At 40.3% G+C, this 21,339-nt stretch overlaps 1 protein-coding gene across 1 annotated transcript in view; it reads right to left on the bottom strand.

Moving 5' to 3' along the window:
- Positions 1-6,079: 6,079 nt before the first annotated feature.
- Positions 6,080-21,339, bottom strand: part of she (Src homology 2 domain containing E) — a 30,184-nt gene continuing 14,924 nt past the window's right edge. Inside the window, exons 4-7 of the mRNA XM_037537093.1 lie at positions 17,233-17,451; positions 16,320-16,521; positions 12,535-12,654; positions 6,080-11,479 (exon numbers count right to left, since the gene is read on the bottom strand). Coding sequence (XP_037392990.1) covers positions 11,296-11,479; positions 12,535-12,654; positions 16,320-16,521; positions 17,233-17,451 — 725 coding nt within the window. The 3' untranslated portion in view covers positions 6,080-11,295. The remainder of the gene's footprint in view (positions 11,480-12,534; positions 12,655-16,319; positions 16,522-17,232; positions 17,452-21,339) is intronic.

Genomic DNA, 21,339 nt, shown 5'->3' with positions numbered 1-21,339 from the left:
TCTTTTCTTCTTTTTCCATCCCTACTTTCTCTCCTTTGCCTTTTCTCTCTCTCATCTCCTTTCTTGCTCTCTTGCTCCCTGGCCGTCTTCTCTCATCCTCTCTTCTTCTTTTCTCCCTCTCCCTTTCTTTCTCTTTATATCATTTTTCTCTCATCTCTCTCCCTCCTTTTCTCTCACCCTTTCTTTCTCTTTCGGTTGACTTAGCCTCTCTTTCTCCTTTGTCTTGCTCTCACCTTCTTTTTGTTTTTCTCTTCTCCTTTCTTGCTATTTTCTCTCATCCTTTCTCGTCTTTTCATTCTCTCAGTCTGTTGTTTTTCTCTCATTTCTTGTTCTCTTGCTCCCTCTCTTCTCTCACCCTCCTTCTTCCTGTCATCCTCTCCTCTCTCACCCCTTCTTTCCCTCATCCTATCCTTTTTCCATTTACATCTTTCTCATCTTTCTTTCTCTCTCAATTGACTCTCTTAGCCTTTCTTTCTCTCCTTGGTTTTGATCTCTCACACCTTCTTTCTGCTTTTCCTTCCCTTCTCCTTTCTTGCTTACTTGATTTTTTCTCATTCTTTCTTTTTCTCATCCTTTCTTTCTCTCTCACTCCCTTTCTTTCTTTCGCTGTCTGTTTCTTTCCTGCCCTTTCCTGCTTCCTGTCTCTGTCTTCTCTCATGCTCTTTTTCTCTTTTCCTCTCTCTCTCTCCCCCCCTCTGCACTACATGAGCCGAGCTGACAGCAGAACTTCAGCACGCTGCGGAGTGCTCGGAGTCGTTCGCTGAATTATTTAGAGTGTGGGACCCCCCCGAGTGCTCGTCTCCCACCCCCTCCTCCTCCTTTCCCTCCCCTTCTCTTCCTCCAACCTCTCCCTCTCTCCTGTTCTCCATTCTGGCTCTGTTCACTATGGCCATTTGCCTTTCGTCTTTCTTCTGACTGATGCCGACACATTGACTCACTTTCAGCTTTGACAGCTGGGATTGACTTCCGTGCCGTGTTTGGAGCGGCTCATTCGGTCACTCATTCACTATTAACAAACGCAGTGAACTGACTGGAGAACAGCCTGGAATGACGGAAAGATTTAGCGTTAAGAATCAAATAGCGCTACAAAATGGCACACACTGTATACAGCACTATTTCTGTAACTGTAGCTTCGGCTTCAGTGTGACTGACTAAACCCACTCATGCTCTGCCCACAAATTCAACCTGATCATTGAACTGTTGTTAAAATTTTCATTTAGAATGTGTTATTACTTTCAGCTGATATTTATAGCAGCGAGCGAAATCAGATATCACCCTTCATTTATTTCATTTCCAGGCAAATTGGCCATACAAGTCACTCATTTCCAGAATAATATAATTTATTTTCTGTATTCCGTGTGTCCTGCAGGGATATATTTCCACACCTCCGAAGTTCAGTCTCATATGTTGGTTTTACACTTTCTGTATCTCACCAAAAAATCCCAAATACGTTCAAAGATGTCGAGGACTCTGGGGTGGTCAGTTCATTGTTCTGAGAACACCAGCAGCTTCTTTGCTTGATTTGCTAATTCCTCAGGCTCCTTGACAGCTACACATCCTTTTAGACTCTTGGTGCTCTGGAGAGTTTTGGTGTCTACCAGGTCTTCCAAGTGGTTTTAATAGTCTCATTTTCTCCGTACCTTTTAACCATTTTAAAAAAGTTTGAAAACTGTTTTTCACTTATTCTCCTTTGACTTTCTCCTTCCATATGTGAGTGTATTATCTTTTTAAAAATAACTGAAAATTTTGATATTTCACACTCCTGCTGGTGTGGATTTCTAGTCTTTAAGTACACAAAGTGCACTCGAAAGTGAGTTCAGACTGACAAACATGTGTGAGTGAGTGAGTTTCAAGGCAGTGTTCATGTGCATTACACTGTTCAGGTACTGTGCAGGTACATTTTTCGTTCAGCAAAATACAATGTAAATTTTCCCTCAGAGGCACAACAGTGGTCTTAAGGTCCAACTGTGTACCTTGGAAGTACACAATAGGACCTAAGTATTTGTATCTTTTCATTATGTAACGGTGGGGAGAGATGAAGCGGACACACGTGCTGAGATAAGCGATTTTTATTATGAGCAAATCCAGGGTCATGTTCAAAACGGTCCAGGTTCAAGTGACCAATACGTAGAGCAGGAGGGACAGACATAATATAAATAAACAGGTATACAAACAGGGCCGGAAGAAAAACAACATACAAAGACCAGCAAAGACAAGGGGCAAACACAACAGGTATGATGAGGGACAGGTGGAAACAATCAGCGGCGGAGTCACGAAACAAGGGGCCAGGCTAGACGGAAAAACAAATGCACGTGGACGATCAAAAAGTAAACAAAAAGCACATGGAGTAGTGGGAGGAGCCAACCGTGACACATAACCTAATGTTTTAAAACAGAACAATAAAATAAGCCTGACGAGACGGGGTATGTGTGGAGTCAGTACAACTTGTGGAGTCAGTACAACATAGAAAACAGAATTTCAATGGTTTACAATACAGTTATGTTCCCTGACCAAACGTACTGAAATGTACCCTTGAGGGAACCACCCCAGTGACAGTACCTTGAATAAAACGGAAGCATTTTTCTTCCTGAAAAGCTGTTTTAAAGCTGGGTGGCACAGTGTCGCAATGTCACCTCACAGCACAAAAGGCCTTGTTTTTTTCTCCATCCAGCTGATCAGGGTCCTTTCTGCTTGGAGTTTACATGGTGTCTGCATGGGCTTCCTCCCACAGTCCAAAGACATGCAGCCAGGTTAATTAGAGGCACTAAATTGCCCCAACACTCTCAGAAATAAAGGAAACTGTCACTGGGACAGTACCCCTCTTCTCACTAATGAACTACTATAATCCATTAAAATGTTTTCCAAATTGACTCCACACACCCCGTCTCATCTCCAGGCTTTTTATTTTACTGTTCTGTTTTAAAAAAACATTAGGTTATGAAAAGGTACAAATACATGGAAAAAACTTATCTAAGGTGTACAATCGGACCTTAAAACCACTGCTGTACCTTCGAGGGAACATTTACATTATTTGTACCTTGATGAACAAAAAATGTACCAGCACAGAACCTTTATTTCTAACAGTGTAGGTGTGAACGTGTGTCCACCCTGCAATGGACGTGTGACTGGTCCAGGGTGTTTCCTGCCTCCCCTCCAATGGGCACTGGGATAGACTCCAGCAACCCCCAAGGCCCAGGAGGATAAATGGCTTAGAAGATGAAAGAATGAATGTTTTAGCATAACAGACTGCAACACTAACACAAGTTATTCGCTGATTCGCTTTCTTCTCACAAAAGATGGAAAAGGATGGAGAGGCTTCGCTCTGTGATGCAGAGATGGTAAGTCATTGAGAAAGATGAAGAGGCAATCAAACATTTGTCCATGTCAGTCCCCTCAGCTGCTTGCTCAGTTTGACCCAGTTAGCTCTATAAATATGGAGCCTGAGAGTAACGGGGGACAGAGAGAGAGAGAGAGAGGGCAAATGACAGCTGATGTTGCAAGTTGTGTCATCTTTTTCTCTCGTATTTGGAAAGTGCTTCTTAGCGCTTGAGGTCAGGAGCAGGGAGGTAATTGTTGGCCACTGCCTGAAGCGTCATTCACGCATCGCCTGTTGGAAGGGATCATATATGTAAGCGCATTAGCAGCTCTTCAGACATTTCGTTTGCCTCTCTCTCCCTCCCTCCCTCCTTCCTTCAATGTGAAAATATCGCTACCTCACTTCTGCTAATCACCATAGCAACCTGGTAATCCCTTATCTAGCAGAAAGGACGGAAAAAACGCTAACGCATGCGCAGAAACCCGCTGATGCATTACTGTTTATGCCTCCGTGTTCGGCACACAACCTCAGACACATCTGCCTTTGTTTCTTTGTCTTACCACTGGCTTTCAGCGAGGCTTTCATCTGCTGCATTCTGAACATCTGGGAACATCAGTCTGCACAGGCCTGCCTCGGTTTAATTGTTTTCACACCCAGGTCAACAGCTTGGGAGCCTTTTGGGGATACGAAACAAACAGAGGAGCTTTTGCATTCAGATTCACAGGCCATGTTATACAGTCACATGCTTTTTTTAATATTTATCTGGTGTGAATTAGGCCTTTATATAAGCAGTGCTGTGCAAAAGCCAGAGACCACCTTTCATTTCTGCATTTTTCAGCAACTGGGGGAAAAAGGAGGAAACATACACGTTTTGTTGATTTTTGTAGTGAAAATAAATCTGCACTCTCGACCAGGAACAAACATGGCATTTTTCTGCAAAATGTATTTGCTGAGGGGCAGCACGGTGGCATGGTGGGTAGCGCTGTCGCCTCACAGTAAGGAGGGCCTGGGTTCGATTCCCAGGCCGGGCGGTCCTCTCTGTGTGGAGTTTGCATGTACTCCCTGTGTCTGCGTGGGTTTCCTCCGGGTTCTCCGGTTTCCTCCCACAGTCCAAAGACATGCAGTCAGGCCAATTGGACATGCTAAATTACCCCTAGGTGTGAGTGTGGGAGTGACTGTCTGTGTCTGTCTGTCTGCCCTGCGATGGACTGGCGACCTGTCCAGGGTGTCTCCTGCCTTCCGCCCGAAGACTGCTGGGATAGGCTCCAGCACCCCCCCGCGACCCTGACGGAGAAGCGGCTTAGATAATGGATGGATGGATGGATGGATGGATGTATTTGCTGAGTTTGACATACTGGAGAAAAATAAATATGAAACATATAAAATGTGCCTTAACTTTTGCACAAGCCACATTAAATTCTTTTTTCCAAATGATAAGTTCTCTGTGAACTTACTGTCGTTTGGCAAACCAACAAAACCTGTCATTTGAGTAGGGGTGCTCAAACTTTTGCATATGTGTTTAATGCTATATACACTCACCAGCCACTTTATTAGGTACACCTTGCTAGTAAAAGGTTGGACCCCCTTTTGCCTTCAGAACTGTCTTAATTCTTCATGCCACACAAGGTGTTGGAAACGTTCCTCAGAGATTTTGTTTGGTTATTTGAGTTCCTGTTGCCTTTCTATCATCTCGAACCAGTCTGCCCATTCTCCTCTGACCTCTCACATCAACAAGGCATTGTCATCCGCACAACTGACCGCTCACTGGATATTTTCTCTTTTTCTGACCATTCTCTGTAAACCCTGGAGATGGCTGTGTGTGAAAATCCCAGTAGATCAGCAGTTTCTGAAATACTCAGACCAGCCCGTCTGGCACCAACAACCACACCACGTTCAAAGCCACTTAAATCCCCTTTCTTCCCCATTCTGATGCTCGGTCTGCACTTCAGCAAGTTGTCTTGACCACCTCTACATGCCTAAATGCATTGAGTTGCGGCCATGTGATTGGCTGAATAGCTATGTGTGATAACAAGCAACTGAATATATATATACACATATAGTACCTAATAAAGTGGCCAGTGAGTGTACACTTGCATTTGCAACTGTATATAATTTTTTCAGTTAGTGGTTCCACTATATCTTTTTTTACAGCTTTCATTCTTTTCAGAAGACTTGTATTAATTTTTTAAAGAAATTTGCAGGATATTTTTCCACATCTTCAAAGTTCAGTCTTAGAAGTTGCTTGCATTTTCTGAGGAATTGTTCTTTTACTATTCGGGTAATCCCAAACTCATTCAGTGATGACGAGGTCCGTCTCCGCTAGGGGTTTCCAAGCATGCAACATGCCGTCCAAGGAAAAAATCTCCCGTGCTTAACGTGCAGTTGAAGTATTCCAATGTTCAGCTCTGAAACGATGAAAAATAATACTCCATGGTTTCCCAAAGGCATCTACAGGTGAGTCCCAGAGACTCTTAATGTTTTAAAAAATAATTTTATTCATGTAAAGCATGTGAACATCGACTTGAAACTCATTCACCCTCACATGTTTAGCAGTCTGAACTCTCTCCACAAGAGGGAGCTAGTAGCTTGCTTTTGTAGTCTTTAAATCGTGGGATTGATATAATTAAGAATCTTTTTTCAATTTTTCACCAGAAAAACAGGCTAATTATTTTATATTACATATATAAAGCAAAAAAATGAAGATTTTTTTTCTGTTCAGACAGCAACAATAAATAATAATCTCACTGAATAATCAAACCCATGTACAATCACAATTGCTTTATTTTCAGGCTTTGCATGGTCTTATATTGTACAGAAACAAAATATCTCCATTAGTGAACACTACCCTTTCTAATTTTCACAAAACAAAATAAAAATCACTGCTTACAAATATAAACAGAGAATATTGTATAAAATGCAATTTTTGTATTAAATCTTGCTCAAAGCAAAGGCCACTCATGTGGATTAGGCTACTGGCCAGTGTCACAGGTACTCTACCAATTAACCATGCATGAGTGTGTGCCCATTTACACCCCCCAACCCACCACCAAATTAACCAATCAATGGCAAATTAACCAAAAAGGCATGTCGGTCCACAGCACGGCTTGATTTGCCTACAAATAGTTCAGGCTACCTTGTAAACTCAAGGGAAAATCGTTATATAGCCAAATCAGTTGCAAGCTCTTGTTATTTTGGGGTTTTATCTTATTTAGTCATGGCTAAATCCACCTGCTAGCTAAGTCTCCTCTTATCACACGATGCTACCAACCTGAGTCCTTGGCACAGGTGGCTGTGGTATCGCCAGGTGATCCCCCAATGACAGAGCTAACTGGGTAGCTGCCACTGGACAATTTAACACAAACAATACATACATCTAATAAGATTAACCATAAACATCATCCACTGCAAGACAAGGGAATCCAGGGAGAACACTACCGCTTGTGGTTACTTCCAGAAATACAGATACATTTACTTTTAACTTGGTTTTTCAGCTTTGGTCCAGTGCTGGTGATACGTAAAGTAGGTTGAAACATAACTTGACCATGCTTACAGTTTGTGTTTAGGCCTCACTTGTCTAAGGTGTGACTTTTTTCAGCCAGATAGTGGTTGGATAGTGTAGTGGTTAACACCTCCGCCTTCTACGCTGTAGACTGGGGTTCAATCCCCCACCAGGGCATCACCCTACACTATACCAATAAGAGTCCTTGGGCAAGACTCTTAACACTACCTTGGCCTACCTGTGTAAATGCCGTAAATGTAAGTTGAACAGCAGCTTCAGTTTGGGAATTTAAAAAGTTCAAGAGTTTACAAGAACCATCCGAACGCTCCATTAGGGTCTATTAGACCAATGGCCTGCAGCTCTTGGCACAGTCATTATCACAGGTAGCTACATCCAAATGCCTTATAACAAAACTGATAGATGGGACACAGTTGGCAGCAGTTCTTAGGCTATGTTCACATTACAGGGCTGCACGCATATCTGTTTTGTTTTTTTTGCCCAAATATGACACAGATCTGATCTTTTCAGAGCCACATATATTTCATATGTGGTCCTAGACCTGATGCCAATGACAGATATGGATCTGGATGCAAACCATCAAGGCAGAAAGACTGGATCCAAGCAATAAACATCGAGTGAAATAAGGCTTGTAATGAGAATATAGCCATAGAGTCTTAACCTGAAGGAAGAAACCACCATCATGCATCAGCAGACCCAGAGAACCAGCAGCAATTCTAAACCTGACATCTCATCATGCAGCTTCCAGGCAGTGGTTTTAGGTTAGAGGTCCTTGAACTTTTAGGCTTATGCCAACTAGCATAACCAGAGTTTGACTAACTAAATGTTAACCAAATGCAAACGAGCATGTACAATTATGTTACGGTGGGTAGCAACCTAAGTAAGATTTGTATTAAAAAAATGTTCATTATGAAAGGCACTTAAGTTATATTGAGCTTTTACTCATAAGAAAAATCAGAGACAACAGCTAATTTTTAATTTTTTTTCCTTCCAACTGACCACATGCTATTAAAAGGACACTGGGAAAATGAAAATTGCAACCATCTCTACTGTTTCTGTTGTAAACATACCTACTTCCACCCTACAGCAGTGCCGCAGTAGTCTCTACTGTGAGATTTTAGGGTTTAAAGATTAAGAAAACTCTTGCGATGATGTATCTTGAAGGCAGGAGGAACTTTTAAGAAACTACAACTGCTTGGGGATTGATTTTTGGGGCCAGACTGTTTTAATTCTTTTATTTTTTTCGCTGGTGTATGCAGAAGGTTAGCTAAGGCTAGCTAGCATTACTTATGGCAGGCATATAGCTACAACAACCTATTCATCATTACAGTGGAGAGAATGGAGCACTCAAATAACAGAAATGAGGCGAGGAGGATAAGCTAAAAGCTAAGGTTAGCAAGTTTGGCCTTTTTTTGGTGAAGGTGAAGAACCTGTCTCTGGTGTCTGTTTAATGCTGAATAAAGATAGAGTCGCTGTTTTCTTTACAATTTTGTTTGACGACGGAGTTCAAAATGACACAAATGTTAGTTTGATTGGATTATTCTATTGATCTGGGGCTAGCAGTTACGACTGGGTGACACCACAGGGATTCTCAGTGGTTGTATGGTGTATTTTTCCATAATGCCTACTGGGAATTTATTGGGTATATCATTAAAAAATGATTAACAAAACACAAAAATCACAAATGATGTTAAACCGATGATGCTGAGGGCACAGTGCTGCGATACGGAACCCAACATAACACATAACATAACAAAAATCTGAGTCAACATATTACATAAGTGGGCACAATTCTAAAGCAACAGAATGAGCTAAAACTGCAGGTCTAGAAATGCAGGGTCTTTGTGTCTGCACAGGCATCTCAGAAGAGAGCAGTTTCATCCTTGATGCATTGCGCTTCTGCAACCAGCAGGGGGGGCCTAAGAGCAACTCATCCCCCACCTTCAGGCTCATAGCATTATCAGGTTGAAAGTGATTGCTAGCCAGCTCACCCAGGCACATTCACATGATATCAGAAGTCACCAGGAGGTGGAGATGAGAAGGGAGTGAAAGACATTTTCAAAAAACAAATTACACACTATAAAAACTACAACAGCACTTGTGAAGTATACTTTTCACCCTTTTGGACTGCAAGACGTTAATATTTTCTCTAATGGCTTTGGTTTATAAGGGGCATGAGAATGATAAGAGGGGGAATTCTAAGCTGAGTAGTAAGTATAAGCACACTGCCCGTCAAAAGTTTGGGGACTTGTCCCCCCCAGTATTTAATATGAGCATGTTTTCTTTAATATTGTTCACAATAAAATTAAGATATTATGTAGATATTTGTAGCATTTCTTGTTTGAAAAAGGGAAGGAACAATTGACAAAAGCCCCACCTTAACATCATTAAAGTAGCATACTTGCAAAACTACATATCATTTGATCTCTTTAATCACAATAGTTTTATTACTTGTAAGGCTGAAAGATTAATCATTTAAATCGTTAATCAAAATCGCAGTTTAAGAGAGTGCAATTTTAAAATCGCAAGAGCTGCAAGTTTTGAAAAATATAGCCTATGTTATCAAAAATTTTGAGAGGAAATTTAGTCTAATAACTAAATAATAGCTAGACCACTCAGAGGCAACCAAACCTCCATGTGTTGTGACATCACAACCACAACTTACTGACTTTCTGGCACACTACATTAAGGGGTCAAGCCAGAAAAAGTAGATATTCTAATATTCCTGGTAAAACAGGTCTGAACCTCATTTTTAGAAAATAATCACAATTGATCCCCTTAAAATTCCAGGCTTATTGCATACTAAGGTTTTTTATTCAGTATTACAGGGACCTCAATGCAAACTGACTGAGCTATTCTTAGGTTATAGACGTGTGTAATAAAACTTTGGGCCCACCACTGGGTCCTGGTTATTTTAGGGGTTAAAGCGCAGTCAAAATATTAAACAGAAAAACCACAATCAGACATTTTTACCAAATCGTTCAGCCCTAATTACTTCATGTGAGCAGACTGGTTTCCTCATTGCATAAGTAGTATTTTCTGGTAAACAAAGATTTTAATACAGAAATGATATAAAATCATATTTTGTTAAATTTGCTGTACGCCAGTGGTATGTCTGAGATGTGGCATCAGCTCTCATAGACATTTGGTGACCATGGTGCCCTCTATTAAAGCTGGAAGTTGACTGGTTATTAAATTAAAAAAAGAAAAAGAAAAAGAAGGGTAGAGTTGGGTATCATCCACAAATTGGTACTGGAAGAAAGTAATTCTATTGTCTTATGGAACCCACTTACACTATATTTCCAAAAGTTGGTAGACACCCTTTGTAAGTGTATTACTTTAAGCTGCACCCATTACTTACCAAGGCATTCAAGTGCACATAGCTTGTACCATCACTATAGAAAAGCACTGTTCCTAGGCCAGAGGGATATTAGACTGTGGAGCAGTGGAACTGCATTCTCTGGACTGATGAAGTGTCATCCAGTTTGAGATGAGTGCTCCACAGTCACTGGCACACAGCTAATCATCCAACATCATCCAACAACTGCCTCACTAATGCTCCTGTGGCTGCCATCAAATCCTCATAGCAGTGTTCCAACATCAAGTTTAAAGCCTTCCCAGACGACTAGAAGCTGTTATTGCTGCAAAGGAGGAACAAACCTCCCTATTAATACTCAATTTTAGAAGAAACACTGGATAAGCAGGTCTCTACAAAGGTTTGGATACATAGTATATGTTAGCATTTCTGATTCCACATTTTGATTGTCTGTATATGATTAGCTTCAAATTCAACTTTTACCAACATCGGAAATGGTGCAAGGTGAAGCATTTCTGCATTAAAAGAATGCTGCTGAAAAAATAGACTCACAGGGCTGGTATAAAAGGCTACAGTCATTAGGGTTTAATAAAATTTTTGGGGGCCATTTGTGAAATGCATAGCATAAGCCCAAAGCACAGGTGATAGTGTCTTTTCACATTTGGTGAATGAAACAGAGGTAGAGAAGGGGGGACGTTTAAACGGAATAGAACTGTCTGCACCCATGTTCAACACTTAAACCTTTCCAGTATTTACTTTAACAATGGTTTGGAAAAGAAAACTGTCATACCATTTTTTAGACAAAACCTGCTCTTCATACCAAGGAATATACTACAATGAACTACCCAAAGCCCCTTTCACTTGTATGATCAAAAAAGTTTAACATTTTGTCTTACTTCATTAAAAAATGAACGGAAATATAACAAAAATGAACCCGAAATGCCATTACAACGTACGGTTTGAACAAGAGAGAAAGGTGTCCTCAAACTTTTGGCAGGCAGTCGTATGTTCCATCCGGTGGAAAGAATGTATGTGCATGTATGTGAGTGAAGGTAGGTGTCTGTGTTTGGATGTTTTCAGTGCATGTGTGCGGTAGACCGTGTGCTTGGCTCCACTGATGGGCTGATGCTGTGGGTATGTGTGTGATCAGTGTGTGCGGGGTACAGGGTGCTGTAGGGTCATGTGCTCGGCTCCAGTGAAGGGCAGGCGCTGGGTGCAGTAATGATGTACCACCTCCGGGATGCTGGGGAACACACAGCTGCTCTGGTCCAGCGTGTAGCCACACTCTTTGGTCTGTGCTACGATGATGTGCACGCAACCCTGACTTGTCCTGGATAGAGAGAGAGAAAGAGAGAGAGAAATTCAGTATCATCTACATCAGCGTTTTCAAGGATGTTTAGTCACCCTTCTCTTTAATGGGTTGATATCTTAATTTTTTCTAGCTTTTTATTAGTTTGCCTTGAGGTCCACTTTCTAACCTAGCTTTATCACTCAGAATTATACAGGCTGTTTTTGTTACTGTGCCTTAAACATCAATATATCGCTGTTGTTGGGAGAAAACCTCGTATCTCCAAAATGGTAACTTTACAGGGGAAGGAAAAAACCTACTGTAGTTTTCATGTAAGTCAATGAAACCAGACGTCTTTCCAAGTCATTTTGGGCGGTTTCTTTTGGTCCATTCATCATGAAATTTACACACAATGTAAAGAACAACAGGTCATTTGAAATTATGTCAAAAACTGAAAAATGACAAAAATGGAGATACAAGGTTTTCTTCCGACAGCAGTGATATGCAAGTACAACAGAGCTGATTGGCTGGGAACCACTGGGAATGCCGCCCCTTCCAAGACCAAAAAACAAAGAAATCTATGGATGTAGAAGTTAATAAATAGAGACGTGATATTCAGCTTCCTAGCAGTAGCGTTAGCTATTTTTCATCTTTCTGTAATTGCCTGCCCTCAACGGAGAAAGTACTGTTGTTACTGTTAAATGTGCAGAATTTCACATATTGGGATAAAACAAAACGATAAATGTGGCCTGTGCAAATGTTATGGTACATCTTATAATGTACACAGTAACTGTGCATTTAAATGTGCTCTCTGGATGTGTTCACTTATTTTCACTTAGAAAATGAACAAAACATCACTTTGCTGGGGACATTCAAACTTTTGCATACAACTGTGTGTATATGTGTTCATGGTTGTGACATCATAACCAGGATGAATTGTTTCCGCAGCTTAGTTTCCACATATGCTCTCCAAAAAACTATGTCTACATAGTAAATCAAACTCTTTTGCTTATATGTTTTTTCGCCTCTGATGTGGCTTCTATAATATCTCATACGCACATGCTTTCATGGACAAATATGAAGGCACACAGCCTTACTTGAGGGCGATGGAGTATTTGCTGGTAGCTGATTCGCTGTCACGCACCAGGAAGCTAGCTTCCCTGCAGTTCTGCAGCTGAGCCTCAGCCTCCTGACGACTCACACTGCCATGATACCAGCTAGAAAGAGAGAGAGAGAGAGAGAGAGAGAGAGAGAGAGAGAGAGAGAGAGAGAGAGAGAGAGAGAGAGAGAGAGAGAGAGAGAGAGAGAGAGAGAGAGAGAGAGAGAGAGAGAGAGAGAGAGAGATGCAATATAACTCAAGGAGCCAAGGTTGACTAGAAATTTAATTAAAGAATTTGAATATGAAATATGAAATGTCCCACTAGCATTTTGTTAGTTTGTTACCCAACAAACTGCAAGTAAAAAACTAGCTGCAAAAGCAGAAACACCTTGAATAAACTGACAACATATGTTCTGATTTTAGCAATTATTAAGAAGCAAATAATAAAATTTGTTGTCAGTCATTTTCCATCAGATATTCCAGCCCCTTTCAGAGTCTTTCATTTCCACTGTGCTGCGACTCACTTCTGTTACATTGCGACTCTCTCTGCAGGATTTCTGAAGTCACATGTGGTTTCTGTATTTGCAGCATGCTTGAAATGTAGTTGATGTAGTCATTTAATGAAAGTGTTTTCTGAATTTGCATCAGGTTTGCAATGTTTTTTAACTGTACTGTTTATCTGCGCATACGGGCTTATCGGCCACCATAAACAAGACTTTACAAATAATTTTAAAGGTAATGAAAACAAAAAAATCCTGTTTAAAAACGCTTTGTTTCCTTTCTCTCCTGTGCAGGTCTGTTTGAATCATGTCAGCCACTTGGAACTATTCAACAATTTCTATGAGGAACATTTGACAACAGAGCGCTAGAAGTGATATGCAATCTCTGTTTATGCTGAGTATCAATACGAGGTACAATGATCAATAAGTTCTCCACTATAGGTTTGATACCACATCTCCCTCAGACCCTCAGGACGAAGAATATATCAAAACAGACACAGGAAGGAAAGTTTCTGCAAGCCCAAGAAGCCATCTGTAGCCTCAGCTTTCGAAATGAACACAATCCACAAACTACAAAACTGTTACTAAAAAACAGAATTCACTGCCTTGAATGACTGTTTTGACATTGGATTTTATGCCACATTCTGTAGCCTCTGTACTGTAATAATTTTATTAAGATTCATTTTAATTGTATTTATTTGTCAGCTCAGTTTTGTTCAACTGAAAACAGATTTTACAACAAGAGTGCATTTTCTTCATTACTTTGTAGCTGTTAAGGTACGTTTGTTTCAATGCATAAATTCAAATTGAAATGGCAGAAATTCACTAATGACAGCGAAAGAATTCAGCTTCAACTCTGCTGACGTGCAAATTTGCATTGCAAACCAACCACGCAACATCTTTGGCAACACTCACTCCTGAAATGGATGGTCCTTCATAAAGCAGCACTGAAGATTCATTTTAACTCAGCATTTTGTGCAAGTCATCCCAACTTTATGATGAATTAGTTTCAGAGATGGCAAATCAGTATTAATGGGTATCGAAGGGAAAAAATGTTATTCAGTCCTGTAACAAATCTATCCTGAAATAGCACTCGTGTGATGTTGTCTTGTTAGCTGTGTAGTTCTTTCTGAGGGCTAGCAGAGTGTTTGTGCAGTTTCAGTTATAGATGCTCATTTTAAGTGTTACAGTTAATAGTAAAATCATTTTAAATCTTAAAAGATTTAATCTATGAAATATTGGATTAGTATTGGCTTAGTATACTCAACGGTTCAATATAGGTATCAGTGTCAGAAAGAAAAAGTGGCACTGGGTTAGCTCTGTTTATTACATAAAAAGGAGAAGGCATACAAGGCCGCCAGCTGGGAGTTCACAGGTTTGTCATTTCAAAATACACTCTCCCTTAAACTAAATCACTGCTAAATTGCTATCTGCATTAAAATGGAAGATGCAAACTGCAAATTTCTGGTGTTTCTTTTTCAGCCTCAGATTAACCAACAATGTAAGCTTACGAAGTTCTTCTCTACACTTGTCAAAAAGGCAAAAAAATTCTGATTTTCCTTTTGTTTGTGCCACAAAGTACCTTGAACGTCAAACGGTAAAATTCAAACAAGAAGTTGGCGAATAAAAAACGACTTCAGCCTCGTAAAACAGCTGAACGATGAGAAACATTTTACTAGAAACTATTCAACTTTTGAGAAAAGGTGTCTTGGCGGAAATGTGAGGAAAGTGGCTATAGCTAAAGCTTAAAGCAGAGCAAAGTCAATCATTTTCATCTATATTTTTCAGCCTATACTAGGACATTAACACATACAGAGACACACTGGACATAAAATGTTGTAGCTACCAAGGTGGTCTGATTTGGTTGAAAAGTGGCTTTTCTTAACATTTAGGTTGTCGACTAACCTAGCTTCTAATGCAGAGGGTCCAGGCTGGCGCTCATCCACTTGTGTTTTTGTTATGTGCATGTCACACTTCCGCACTTCCAAGTTCCACCTTTTACGTTCCGTCAACATTATGTTATAAATTAAAATTTAGAAAATCGATTTTTGACATTCAATTCAGAATTGCTCAAGTCCTAAGAATCGACCCCCCCCCCACCCCTAATGGTAGCACACAGAAAACTCCTATGACCAGCGTGGACATGCACGCACATCAACTACTCTAACAGTACATTTAATCAAGTTTAATCAAGACACAAAGACACTCTGACTGTAACACAAGCAAAATGTTCAGTTTGGTTTTCCAGGAGAAAGTTTACTATTTCAAATATTAAATCATTGCATGGACAGATCCAAGTGCCCATCAAAGGCATTCACAGACAGAATGGCTGAAAGGTTTAGAAAGAGCGTTTTTCTTGGGGCACTTCTGAAAGAGTTCATATCTAATTTTTTAGTATTTGAAAATATCATTATAGACAAATTAATTCAGACCATGCCTTCAACATGGTGGTGGTAGTATGAGGGAAAAGCTTTGACTGGAGTTCTGGGCTGCTTCTGCCTGTAGCTAGAAGGTCGGCCCCTCATAGCTGTAGCAGGACTGATGCAGGACTGAGGAACAGGGAGGAGATGGGGTGGTTGTGGGGATTGCATACACTTCATCACGGGAAGGTGAGGATGTGAATTTAAGGGGTGAATTTATAGACTGGAAGAAGGAGGGGTTTCTCACTTTGAATCAGTGGTAAGAATTCAGATGACAGAGTTAAATCATTTGCCCGGAAGTGAAAATGGCAACGGTGAAGGTGAATTTAGCTTCTTCTTTGCCAGCTTCTTACTCAAACTGTACAAGCATCAGAACGTAACTGCTAACACCATTTAAGGTGGAACAGGAAATTCTAATTAGCTGATGAAGCACATAACTTTCATTATATATAAAAAACTAGAACAATATAACAAATACCTCCTTAAAGCCTTATGTGTTGTGAAATTAAAGCAGAAGTTACTCAGTGTTTTGAACACAACAAGTGCTGTTGTAAAATGTAAACTGATATCAGCAGGCAGAGTAAACATAAAATTGGTTTTAAAAATATAAAACTGGTGTTTTAAAGCCCCACATATGGAGTGCAACCAAAATTTTACACAGGTTTTGTACAGTAGCATAATAATCATTTAGAGCTCATCAAAAATGGCAATAATAATTTTGAGACAAAAGGGCTTGAATTAGTTGCATGTACATGTGATATTATACATATTACATTATACATCTATTTAATTAAACATGTTAAATATGCACTGTAGTATGTATAGTAAAATGAATCTGATTTTCTAAAAGTGAATTGTAATACCTCTGTTTCTCCAGGGGCAGGGTGGGGTCCACTTTAGGGCTCTCTGTGTCAGGGCTGGTGTTTGGGGAGGGTGAGGTTGGGGAGGGGGGCGACGGGCGCAACGATTTGGGGGTCCAGCTCTTCACAGAGCGCAGGGTCTGCTGCTTCACAGCTGGGGTGCTGCCATCCTCTTTACAGGCACGCTCCATTCCATCAAACTGAGCTGCGGAGATGAAGATGTGTTGAAATTTTGAGCTTGCTCATTCTACAGCACTTTTGTTATAGCCAGACATACAGCACCGGACAAAGGTTTAGACCGTTACTCAGACGGGTTTTGGCAAAAAACACATATTACATGAATGAAATAACAAAAAAGGGATTATATAATGACGAAATATATGTTAACACAACAAAACTATTTGATTCTTCAAAGTAGGTCCCCATTATCTTCCGCCAGTTTTACACTGTTGAACATTTTCTCAAGCAGCTTCATGAGGAGACTGCTGTCTGTTTAAAACTGCTTGCTGTGTCAGTACTTTGACTGGTACTGTACATCTACATATACATTATTACATTTGATAGCTGAAAAATAATCAAATATTTGTCTCAAACTGTGTCAAGTAGGTAAGTAATTGTTGATAGACTTGCTTATTTGTTTTCTGACACTATGACAAACTGCTATCTATAAACAAGAATAATAGTACAGACAACAGAACAAATCAACATGATGTGAGGCAACCGTGTGACGATTTTGTCATGTTTTTTGGACAATAGCTACATTAGCCTCAAGTAATGTGCTACTCATTACTGTATTAATCAATTAACAAAATTAAGAAGCAAACTTTAGACACAAAACATATCTTGGTTGATCAAATGCATTTGGGAGGAGGGATAAAAAAACCTGTGTAACTATCTAAATGACTATAACTGTTACCTGACAGTGCTCTGACGATCTGTTCCTTCTTCCACTCCCAGGGCAGTTCGTACTCAGCAGGTGGTCGGGGATCTGACTCTGGTCGGGTCAAGGGAATCCCCTCCAGGACCTCCTCGTATGGGACATCGTAGATCTGTGGGGGTCCAGACCCCTCCCCTTCTCCTCCGTTCAACACAACACACACCTTCAGTAGGTCCTTTGATCCTCGGCGGCGAATTTCTACACGAAGACAAATGCAAAACATTCTCTGGTCACATGTCTTCTTGTATTACGTGGCAAATTCTCATAGCAGTTAGACAGACGCACCCTAAAGACTGTTTTGCACCATATACAGTCATTTTTTCAACTGTCTTTTACCCCCACATTTCTTTAATTGTCCTCTTGATGACTTTAATCTAGCATCATCTTGACACATTTAAATAACTCAGTGAGAGTTTTATTAACAGGTTTGTTAACAAAGCCCCCAAAATTAAAAGAGAGCATTTCATCATATTCACAGATTCATGAAAGATTTACCGTAGATGTATTTTAAAGAAGATATACTTCAGTTTTATCACCCTCATATTTTGCTGTTCTACTTTGATTTTTTTTAATATTTAGATTGGGAAACCATTTTCCCCAGACTTTTCTGTCTTTCAGTCTGTTACATGTAACCTCACCTATGGGGCAAGTAACATTTCCACTCTTGCCACTTTCAGGTGAATTCTTCACAGACGGTAGAAGATAGGAAGAAAGGTTACATTTAAATTTGAGGCAGAAACGTATAGCTGAGGGCGATGTAGGGGGAGGACGTGCATGTGAGGAGTTCCAAATATTACTTTCTCTGTTAACTTTTAATATCGTGAAACTGATGCCTAAAAACCTCATAAACTAAAATATACACCCCTCATTTGATATACACTGATCACGATGAGCAGAAAGCGCAGAACACCCAACCTCCAGCGACCAGGGCCTCCACCAGCCTAGCGGGCAAATTAGTAACCATGGTGGCCGCGGCCTCCGTTAAAGAGAGGGAAAGAACAGGTCAGGGTGAGAGCAAGCAGCCGGAACCCCTCTGAACCGATCAACTAGTCGCCGAACTCGCCAGACATCGCGCTGGACTACTAGAAGACATCACAGTCTTAATTCAGAACTCTGTTAAACCAGTGCAAAATGCCGTGGAAGCACTGAGCGACACAATTAACTCCTTTAACGGGCGCCTCACTGCAACAGAAGTCCTTGCGGATGAAAACTTCGAGATGCTCGTCCAGGCCGAGACCACCATCGCTAATTTGCAAATTTTTTGCAAAAATTTGACGACTTGGAAAACAGATCGCGCTGATCCAACCTCCGCATTATAAACATTCCAGAAGCCAGTGAGAACGGCCAAGACCCAACACAGCTCATCTCCGGCATGCTGATGGAGGTTTTGGGAGATGAAGTGTTTGATAGGCCCCGGTGCTGGAAATAGCCCACCGCTCACTTGTACCAATACCGAAAGCAGACCAACCTCCTAGACCGTTTGTTGTGTGTTTTCACCAGTACAAGGAGAAGGAAAAAGTGCTTAGATGGGCAAGAGAGCACGGAGTAACCTACAACGGAGGTGCTTTGAGATTTTACCCCGATCTGAGTGCGGCCCTGTCAAGGAAACGCGCAGCAAAGAGATTAAACACCTCCTGTTTGAAAAGAAGGTTTGCTTCCAACTGCTGTACTCAGCTCGTCTGCGAGTGAAACTTGGTACGGAGACCTTTACGTTTGATGCCCCAGAAGGAGCTCTGGCGTTTTTCAATGAATGGTTCTCTCCAGCTAAATGAGATCACTGTCAGGTCTGATTGGTTTGGCTGAATGGTAAACTAAACTACGTTTCTCAAACATGGAACTAGCAGTGACCTGTTGTCTGCAGACTGTTGGTTGCGGACTGTTAGATGCGAACTGTTAGCCTGCTACTTGTCGGATCTTGGACTGGCTTATTTAAACAATCAACATGATAACTTTCATCTTTTTATTACTATTACTATTGTTGTTATTTGGATTGATACCATTATTCTGAGTGGGATCGTTTTCCAGTTGGAGATCACCACTATGGATAAGTATGTGGGGGTTTAATTTGTCAAGCATTGATAGATTTCACAGATATTTGGTCTCCTCCATTGTGTAAAGTTCAATCTGTTGATAATATTGGGAGTTTCTATAGCATTGTGTGATTTCATATTATAGCCTGCAGTTAACCAAATTGTAACCTGTTTTTGTGTATTTTTACTGCTCTTTTTTAGATTTTGCCTGATATGTTATGGTCAGGTCAACATCAGGTATTCAGTTACTTCATTATCTCCAAAACGTGTATATATGGACAGTAAGGTGAACACCAAACTAATATGGGAAGGGGCTGCTACTCGATTTGTCAGCTGGAACATGAAAGGCTTAAACAGTCCTGTTAAAAGAGCAAGAATTTTTACACATCTAAAAAAACTAAATTCAGAAGTTATATTTCTACAAGAAACACATCTGCATAATATTGACCACAGCAGACTTCAAAAATCTTGGATAGGGCAGATTTTTCATTCTTCTTTTAACACTAGAATTCGGGGTGCTTTCATCTTGGTACATAAAAAGGCATTCTCAGCTCAAAAAATAATTTCTGACCCACAAGGGAGATTTATTATTGTAGCCAGATTGCTTTATCATGTTCCTGTCCTCCTACTGAACATATACGCTCCTAACTGGGATGATGTTAATTTTGCTAATAAAATGATATCTCTTCTACCGGATATAAATTCATATCGTCCAATTTTAGGTGGAAATTTAAACTGTGCAATGGACCCTGTACTAAACTGTTCCAACCCTAAAATATCTACTGCATCAAAATTTGTGCAGACATGGTCAACATTTGGGTCCCAGATTGGTTGCACTGATTCATGGTGTGTCATCTACCCTGATAAAAAGGCCTTCTCATTCTTCTCTCATGTCCACCACACCTACTCGAGAATAGATTATTTTTTTGTAGACAAGTCCCTCCTTCACTGTGTTAAAGATGTAGAATATCATGTTATAGTAGAATCTGACCACTCCTCTCTGTCTTCGGATATAATGATCCACGCAACCCCTAAATCACGCATTCCTTGGAAACTGAATACAGCGTTAATATCATATGAGAATTTTTGTCAATTCTGGCAGCGCTGGATAATTTTATACTGGAAAATAAATCTGATCTAACTTCTCCAATTTTGTAGGAAACTCTGAAAGTAGTTATCAGAGGGGAAATTTGCCTTTTCTTCTATGCTCAACACAGTCAAAACACTTGAGCAAAATCAACTAATTAGTGACATAAACAAGATAGATCAACAATACTCAACTTCCCCCTCTCCAGATCTATACAAAGAACGGATTAAGCTCCAGTCACAGTATAATCTACTGTCTATAGACAAAGCAGAAGAAGCCCTTCTTAAATTACGTGGATATATTTATGAAAATGGGGATAGAGCAGGTCGGCTCTTAGCACGACATTTAAAGGCCAGATCAGCCGCCCAGCTTATCCCTCAAGTTTGTAGCGCAAGTGGTGATATTTATTTGTGTTGGGTCTTTGACAATAACTACATGAAACTTTACTCTTCAGAAGTCCCACAAGACCATTCAGAAATGATCACCTTCTTGGAAGATCTAAAAATCCCTGAATTAGATGAAACAATTCGAGCTCAACTAGAGGAGCCAATACAAATTGAAGAGATCTTGGGTTCAATTGCTAAAATGCAAAGCAGCAAACCCCGGGGCCTGACGGCTATCCAACTGAGTTCTATAAAAAATCTGCTAACAAGTTAGCCCCACTTCTTCTTCAAATGTATAATTATGCATTACAATCTGGCTGTTTACCCAAGACTTTAACCGAAGCCTCCATTACACTCCTTTTAAAACCAGGTAAAGATCCAATGGAAAGTAGCTCATATAGACCCATTTCATTACTGAATGTAGACGTCAAGATCTTGGCTAAACTTCTTTCTATTAGATTGGAAAAGGTTATACTCAGTTTAATTTCTCCTGATCAGACCGGATTTATGCAAGGACGTTCTTCATTTGCGAATATACGTAAACTGCTCAGTGTTGTATATAGCACCCCATATTCTAAATTACCGG

This window comes from Pygocentrus nattereri, chromosome 3 (genome assembly GCF_015220715.1).
Source record: "Pygocentrus nattereri isolate fPygNat1 chromosome 3, fPygNat1.pri, whole genome shotgun sequence".
NCBI lineage: Eukaryota > Metazoa > Chordata > Actinopteri > Characiformes > Serrasalmidae > Pygocentrus > Pygocentrus nattereri.
This window is presented reverse-complemented; position numbering and strand designations above follow the sequence as displayed.